The 8,390-nt window shown below is 42.8% G+C and overlaps 1 protein-coding gene and 1 non-coding gene across 2 annotated transcripts; one reads left to right on the forward strand and one right to left on the reverse strand.

The window, feature by feature from the left end:
• Positions 1-2,187: 2,187 nt before the first annotated feature.
• On the reverse strand, positions 2,188-7,647 carry LOC129855181 (hydroxysteroid 11-beta-dehydrogenase 1-like protein). Its single transcript, XM_055922593.1, has 6 exons — positions 7,422-7,647; positions 3,817-3,947; positions 3,490-3,693; positions 3,261-3,354; positions 3,017-3,182; positions 2,188-2,862 (listed from the first exon to the last, which is right to left on the reverse strand). Exons 1-6 carry the CDS (start codon positions 7,507-7,509, stop codon positions 2,685-2,687), a joined length of 861 nt encoding a protein of 286 aa, XP_055778568.1. The 5' UTR covers positions 7,510-7,647; the 3' UTR covers positions 2,188-2,684.
• On the forward strand, positions 6,592-6,667 carry trnaa-ugc (transfer RNA alanine (anticodon UGC)). Its single transcript has one exon. It is a non-coding gene; the product is annotated as a tRNA-Ala (tRNA).
• Positions 7,648-8,390: the final 743 nt, after the last annotated feature.

Below are 8,390 nucleotides of genomic sequence, written 5' to 3' on the forward strand. Positions count from 1 at the left end.
ATTTTCCTCTGCTAGATCACATTTATCAAGCGCTTTTCTTTTTATTTGATCAAATGTGATTTTTGTAAACAAAAATCTATTATAATCAAGCCATGGGTGGAATAAATCATGTTTATCTTGAACAAATATAAATGAAACAAGGTTTTCATCACTATTTATGTTTATTACACTGAACAAATTAGAAGGACAAATTTTACATACAGTATTTTATGGAAATGATAAATAAGCTCCATTAAACACAAATTAAGGCCAGTCTACACACCACATGAGGGACAGAGTTTTACTGTGTGTGTTGCAAATGTATTTCTTGCACTTGATGCATGTGTACTGTGTCTTCCTGTACATCTTCCTGTACTTCTTGGGACCACACACATCACAGCGCTTCTTCGTGTTGCTTTCTGCTGCAATCTAGAATTTTACTAACATCTCACTCACTCACTCACTCACATAAAGTTGAAGTCGGAAGTTAACATACATACATAAATAACATACATAAACATACATAAATACATACATACATAAACTCAGTTCATCACAATTCCTGACATTTAATCCTAGTAAAAGTTCCCTGTCTTAGGTCAGTTGGAAGACCCATTTGGGACCAAGCTTCAACTTCCCGACTGATGTCTTGAGATGTTGCTTCAATATATCCACATCATTTTCCTCCCTCGTGATGCCATCTATTTTGTGAAGTGCACAAGACCCTCCTGCAGCAAAGCACCCCCACAACATGATGCTGCCACCCCTCGTGCTTCACGGTTGGGATGGTGTTCTTCGGCTTGCAAGCCTCCCCCTTTTCCCTCCAAACATAACGATGGTCATTATGGCCAATTAGTTCTATTTTTGTTTCATCAGACCAGAGGACATTTCTCCAAAAAGTTCGATATTTTTCCCCATGTGCAGTTGTAAACCGTAGTCTGGCTTTTTTTATGGCGGTTTTTGAGCAGTGGCTTCTTCCTTTCTGAGCGGCCTTTCAAATTATGTCGATGTAGGACTCGTTTTACTGTGGATATAGATACTTTTGTACCTGTTTCCTCCAGCATCTTCACAAGGTCCTTTGCTGTTCATATTCACTTTTCGCACCAAAGTACGTTCATCTCTAAGAGACAGAACGTGTCTCCTTCCTGAGCGGTATGACGGCTGTGTGGTCCCATGGTGTTTATACTTGCGTACTGTTGTTTGTACAGATGAACGTGGTACCTTCAGGCGTTTGGAAATTGCTCCCAAGGATGAGCCAGACTTTTGGAGATCTACAATTGTTTTTCTGAGGTCTAGGCTGATTTCTTTTGATTTTCCCATGATGTCAATGTCACGTTCCTGACCTGTTTTCTGTTGTTTTGTATGTGTTTAGTTGGTCAGGACGTGAGCTGGGTGGGAATTCTATGTTGTGTGTCTAGTTTGTCTGTTTCTATGTCAGCCTAGTGTGGGTTCTCAATCAAAGACAGATGGTAGTCGTTGTCTCTGATTGAGACTCATATATAGGAGGCTTGTTTTGTGTTGGGATTTTGTGGGTGTTTGTTACCTGTCTCTGTGTTTGTGGTCTGCACCAGATAGGTCTGTATCGGTTTTGCACATTTGTTATTTTGTATGTTTTTTGTAGTGTTTCACTTGTTCTTGTATTAAACATGTTGAACACTAGCCGCGCTGCACTTTGGTCCTCTCCTTCACCTCTCCTTCACCCCTGGAAGAAAACCTTTACAGTCAAGCAGAGGCACTGAGTTTGAAATAGATCCACAAGTGCACCTCCAATTGACTTTTTTCCAAGCTGTTTAAATACACAGTCAACTTAGTGTATGTAAACTTCTGACCCACTGGAATTGTGATACAGTGAATTGTTATTGAAATAATCTGTCTATAAACAATTATTGGAAAAATGACTTGTGTCATGCACAAAGTAGATGTCCTAACCGACTTGCCAAAACCATAGTTTGTTAACAAAAAATGTGTGGAGTGGTTGAAAAATGAGTTTTAATGACTCCAACCTAAGTGTATGTAAACTTCCGACTTCAACTGTATGCACTCTCAGCTGCAAGTTTTCAGGTTTTTTTGTTTTCTTGTTTGTTTCACAATAAAAAATATTTTGCATCTTCAAAGTGGTTGGCATCTTGTGTAAATCAAATGATACAAACCCCCCAAAAATCAATTTTAATTACAGGTTGTAAGGCAACAAAATAGGGAAAATGCCAAGGGGGGTGAATACTTTCACAAGCCACTTTAATTCAGAACATCAATAAGCAAGAACAGCAGGACAGAACTACATGCATTTTTTAAAAAGGTACACATAGCCTACATATCAATACATACACACTAACTATCTAGATCAAATAGGGGAGAGTCGATGTGCTGTGAGGTGTTGCTTTGTCTGTTTTTTGAATCCAGGTTTGCTGTTTATTTGAGCAATATGAGATGGAAGGAAGTTCCATACAATAAGGGCTCTATATAATTTATATATTTTTTTCTCTATTGTGTTATTGATTGTATGTTTGTTTATTCCATGTGTAACTCTATGTTGTTGTTTTTGTCGCACTGCTTTGCTTTATCTTGGCCAGGTCGCAGTTGTAAATGAGAACTTGTTCTCAACTGGCCTACCTGGTTAAATAAAGGTGAAATAAATTAAAAATAATAATACTGTATGCTTTCTTGATTTTTCTTCTCTCATCATAACGTATATTTCAAGCATATGTTTAATATTTATAAAAGTTACGTATAGATATATCCCTTAAGTAGGGGAACCAGTCTCTGATGAGAGAGCCATAATACCAGAACCAGGGGTAGTAAGACTCTGTCTGACGAGTGGCTCCAGAAGTGATGATGTGAAGCGCTGCCTCACTGGCCGGCCAGGCTGGGATGTTGGTGAACCCCCTGTAATACAAACAGTGATGACTCTGCATCCTTTCAATATTTTGAAATGTATCCAAGGATACTTGGATAAAGGTGCTCTAACAACTATCAAGACAACCGTAAAACACTTTGTAGTGTTGCAACTTGACTGAAGTTGATATCAACAATATCGTACTTGACTTTCTCCATAGCCGAGTCCGTATCGATCAGGGCCAGGACGGTGATAGTAATGGACACGTTGCTCCTCTGCATGGCCAGCTCATGCTGCAGCGTCCCAAAGAAACCATTCAGGGCAAACTTTGTGGATGTGTAGGGGGCCATAAATGGGCTGCACATTTTTCCTGTGGGACCAAAACACTAGCCAATCATCGATCCAGGGTCACTTGGAAAGCTTAGTTTAGAGAAGAGCTCTGACCCACCTAATAAGGAGGAGACGACCACAATGGAACCACTACTCTGCTCAAGGGTGGGCAGAGCAGTCTTCGCCATCTGCAGATAGCTGAGGAAATTTACCTGACAAAGAGCAAGTAAAAGAGGAGATAAAATAACACTATTGTAATAGTGGTACTGTACATATAATGGTAGGCTACATGTACATGTCATCCTACTGGGTCACATGAAACACAGTAGTCGAGATAGATACCCCACCTGCATTAACCATCTAGTGTGCTCCACATCTCCGTCCCACATGGCGAATGGGCTGGAACCTATGTGGTTCAGCACCAGGTAGTCCAGTCCTCCCAGCTTGTCCACAGCAAACTGCACCACTCTCTCTGGGTCAGAAGGATTGGCCATGTCTGCTGCTACGTACAGAGCTTTCTGGGCCCCCAAACCCTGGCACTTCTCTACTACCTGCAGTACAAGAGAGTGATGTTTGCATAAGAGTAACATAATTATGAAAAACATTAAGGTATTGTCATAGACAACTATTGCCTAGCGACATTGATGAAAACACCTGATTGAAGTGTCACTGACCTGCTGTAGAACTTTCTCCCTCCTGGCTGTAATAACCACCTGCGCACCAAAGCCGGCAAGGTGATATGCCATTTGTTCACCTATACCCGTACTGGCACCAGTCACCAGGACCCGTGCACCCTTTAAAGACTCTGAAAACCAGCCGCGTTGAAAGTCATTACAGTACTCATTACATCTTACAGTATAGTTTGTCTAAATACACTAAAAACTAAGACAAGGGAATAGAATGGAGATGTTTATTGTCGACGTGAGGCCAATCAAGAAAATGTGCATTTGATGTGCACTAAAGTACGTGCTGCATCCTAGACCTAATGGACACTTTCCTGGCATCCAACTAGCCAGGAAATACACTGCTCAAAAAAATAAAGGGAACACTAAAATAACACATCCTAGATCTAAATGAATTAACTATTCTTATTAAAAACTTTTTTCTTTACATAGTTGAATGTGCTGACAACAAAATCACACAAAAATGATCAATGGAAATCAAATGTATCAACCCATGGAGGTCTGGATTTGGAGTCACACTCAAAATTAAAGTGGAAAACCACACTACAGGCTGATCCAACTTTGATGTAATGTCCTTAAAACAAGTCAAAATGAGGGTCAGTAGTGTGTGTGACCTCCACGTGCCTGTATGACCTCCCTACAACGCCTGGGCATGCTCCTGATGAGGTGGCGGATGGTCTCCTGAGGGATCTCCTCCCAGACCTGGACTAAAGCATCCGCCAACTCCTGGGCAGTCTGTGGTGCAACGTGGCATTGGTGGATGGAGCGAGACATGATGTCCCAGATGTGCTCAATTGGATTCAGGTCTGGGGAACGGGCGGGCCAGTCCATAGCATCAATGCCTTCCTCTTGCAGGAACTGCTGACACATTCCAGCCACATGAGGTCTAGCATTGTCTTGCATTAGGAGGAACCCAGGGCCAACCGCACCAGCATATGGTCTCACAAGGGGTCTGAGGATCTCATCTCGGTACCTAATGGCAGTCAGGCTACCTCTGGCGAGCCCATGGAGGGCTGTGCGGCCCCGCAAAGAAATGCCACCCCACACCATGACTGACCCACCGCCAAACCGGTCATGCTGGAGGATGTTGCAGGCAGCAGAACGTTCTCCACGGCGTCTCCAGACTGCCACGTCTGTCACATGTGCTCAGTGTGAACCTGCTTTCATCTGTGAAGAGCACAGGGCGCCAGTGGCGAATTTGCCAATCTTGGTGTTCTCTGGCAAATGCCAAACGTCCTGCACGGTGTTGGGCTGTAAGCACAACCCACACCTGTGGACGTCGGGCCCTCATACCACCCTCATGGAGTCTGTTTCTGACCGTTTGAGCAGACACATGCACATTTGTGGCCTGCTGGAGGTCATTTTGCAGGGCTCTGGCAGTGCTCCTCCTTGCACAAAGGCGGAGGTAGCGGTCCTGCTGCTGGGTTGTTGCCCTCCTACGGCCTCCTCCACGTCTCCTGATGTACTGGCCTGTCTCCTGGTAGCGCCTCCATGCTCTGGACACTACGCTGACAGACACAGCAAACCTTCTTGCCACAGCTCGCATTGATGTGCCATCCTGGATGAGCTGCACTACCTGAGCCACTTGTGTGGGTTGTAGACTCCGTCTCATGCTACCACTAGAGTGAAAGCAGCATAGGAACTGAGAAGTGGTCTGTGGTCACCACCTGCAGAAACACTCCTTTATTGGGGGTGTCTTGCTAATTGCCTATAATTTCCACCTGTTGTCTATTCCATTTGCACAACAGCATGTGAAATTTATTGTCAATCAGTGTTGCTTCCTAAGTGGACAGTTTGATTTCACAGAAGTGTGATTGACTTGGAGTTACATTGTGTTGTTTAAGTGTTCCCTTTATTTTTTTGAGCAGTGTATATCTGGAGTACTTCTCCTGTCTTATCCGGTGTCCTGTGTGAATTTAAGTATGCTCTCTCTAATTCTCTCCTTCTCTCTTTTTTTCTCTCTCTCGGAGGACCTGAGCCTTAGGACCATGCGTCAGGACTACCGGGCATGATGACTCCTTGCTGTCCCCAGTCCACCTGGCCTTGCTGCTGTTCCAGTTTCAACTGTTCTGCCTGCGGCTATGGAACCCTGACCTGTCCACCGGACATGCTACCTGTCCCAGACCTGCTGTTTTCAACTCTCTAGAGACCGTAGGAGCGGTAGAGATACTCTTAATAATCGGCTATGAAAAGCCAACTGACATTTTACTCCTGAGGTGCTGCACCCTCGACAACTACTGTGATTATTATTATTTGACCATGCTGGTCATTTATGAACATTTGAACATCTTGGCCATGTTCTGTTATAATCTCCACCCGGCACAGCCAGAAGAGGACTGGCCACCCCTCATAGACTGGTTCCTCTCTAGGTTTCTTCCTAGGTTTTGGCCTTTCTAGGGAGTTTTTCCTAGCCACCGTGCTTCTACACCTGCATTGCTTGCTGTTTGGGGTTTTAGGCTGGGTTTCTGTACAACACTTCGAGATATTAGCTGATGTACAAAGGGCTACATAAAATAAACTTGATTGAAACTTGATTGAACTAGCATGATGATATGGATCTTTATGTCTGTGTAATGTGTAATCTATATGAGTAGAAACAAGGGCAATTTTAATTATAGGCCATAGAGAATTACTGCTTTAAACACTTCCCACTGGGCCCACACTGTTTGAATCAACGTTGTTTACATGTCATTTCAATGAAATTATGTTGAATAGACGTTGAATTGATGTCTGTGCCCAGTGGGTTATGAACAAAGTTCAAAGTATGGCCCCGTGTGGCTCAGTTGGTAGAGCATGGCGCTTGCAACGCCAGGGTTGTGGGTTCGATTCCCACGGGGGGCCAGTACAAAAAAGTATGAATGTATGTACTTGTAAGTCGCTCTGGATAAGAGCGTCTGCTAAATGACTTAAATGTAAATGTAAATGTAAAGTTAATTGTTAGATAGTGCCTGAGTTTGCTGCTTTTGGTTCTGAAAAAACCCAGGCTAATTTATGGTGAGAAATAGTGGGGGAAACAAATGTCCACACTTATAGAAATAACGATAACCTAAGATTAAATGTGATAGATTATTAGAAGTATAATGCTGTGATTGCAATTTCCACTGCTTTTTACTGTACATGGAAAATACTCTAGCCAGATGATCAACTACTACGGGTTCCACCCTAAACCAGTTATGAGTGGAATGCATATTAAGTAGTAGGCTGTAGTTCTGTATGGTTCCAATTCCACATGGTTGCCTCTGACTCATTTCAGGCCTAGGACGACTATACTGTATTACGGTATGTGTATTGTACTGTATTGCACTCACAAAGGTCATCTGGCCAAAAGCTTAGCTCAGTAAACCTGAAAGTTACATTGAATAAGTGTTTGTGAATTCATTCATATCAGATTGGTTATTACGGAGTGCAACGAGTGCACCAAGTAGTGCACCAAGGAGTGCACCAAACATTACTCATCACTTAGCCTACCAAAACAAAACGGAAACACATTCCAGCAGTGTTGCTTTGGATTTAAACGTGTAAGAAACGTGTACTTTGAAACAGTTTCACTTGATAGACCAGTCAAGGATTGTGAAGAAGCTAAATAAATATCTTACCTGAGTCGAAGGTGGGTCCACTCCATTGGAAAGCAACAAAAGCTACTCCTATAGCAACAACTATTAAGAGATTAGTAAAAGCCTTCATCTTGTGACTGCAATACCGTACTCAATGGGCTGGTTTAAGTGGTAGGGCGGAAGAAACTAGCCTTTGCCGAGTCCCCAACAACCGGATATTCCGGTTTTCAGGGGAAATGGAAAGACAGCCTGTGATGCAACTTCCTCTTTGGTTGTTAACAAGGTGACACTATCTTAACTCTTCTTCCACATATACTGGATTGGTTAAACAGTTTTTGTCTTCTCGTCAAGACCAGTATGTAGGCGATCTAGTTTCAGGGGTTTATTTTACACCTGTAACCGACTATAGACCAAAGTCCAGGACTGAAGTCGGGAGATGCATCAGCTACAGCCCAAAGTCGGACACTGATGTGGTTTTCCAACAGCAAAGCTTAGTGCAACATGGCAGTGTTTATAAAGGTTTTGCTTTGTAATGTCAAAATAAACATGTTTCCAACCCCCATATCACACACTCACAATCTGAAAATATACGTGTATGTGTGTACATTGTTCTAGTGGAGGCTGCTGAAGGGAGGACGGCTCATAGTAATGGCTGGAATGGAATTAATGGGATGGTATCAACCACATGGAAACCAGATGTTCGCTACCATTCCATTGACTCCATTTCAGCCATTATTATGAGCCGTCCTCCCCTCAGCAGCCTCCACTGCATTGTGCTATCAATTGGGGTTGAGAGAGCCGCAAATATCACATTTATCTGTACATATCCACTGTATACATATGAATCGCGGCAGTAAAATATTGGAGTCGTAAAATATCCCCAAAAACAAAATATGTTTTGGATGAACAAATTCATATGAACTACCAAAAACCAAAAACATTAACCAAAATTCACGCTACTTCTGCTAATAAAATCATGTGCAATCTGATCCCTACACAGGCTCAGGAGCC

This window comes from Salvelinus fontinalis, chromosome 5, assembly GCF_029448725.1.
Source record: "Salvelinus fontinalis isolate EN_2023a chromosome 5, ASM2944872v1, whole genome shotgun sequence".
Classification (NCBI taxonomy): domain Eukaryota; kingdom Metazoa; phylum Chordata; class Actinopteri; order Salmoniformes; family Salmonidae; genus Salvelinus; species Salvelinus fontinalis.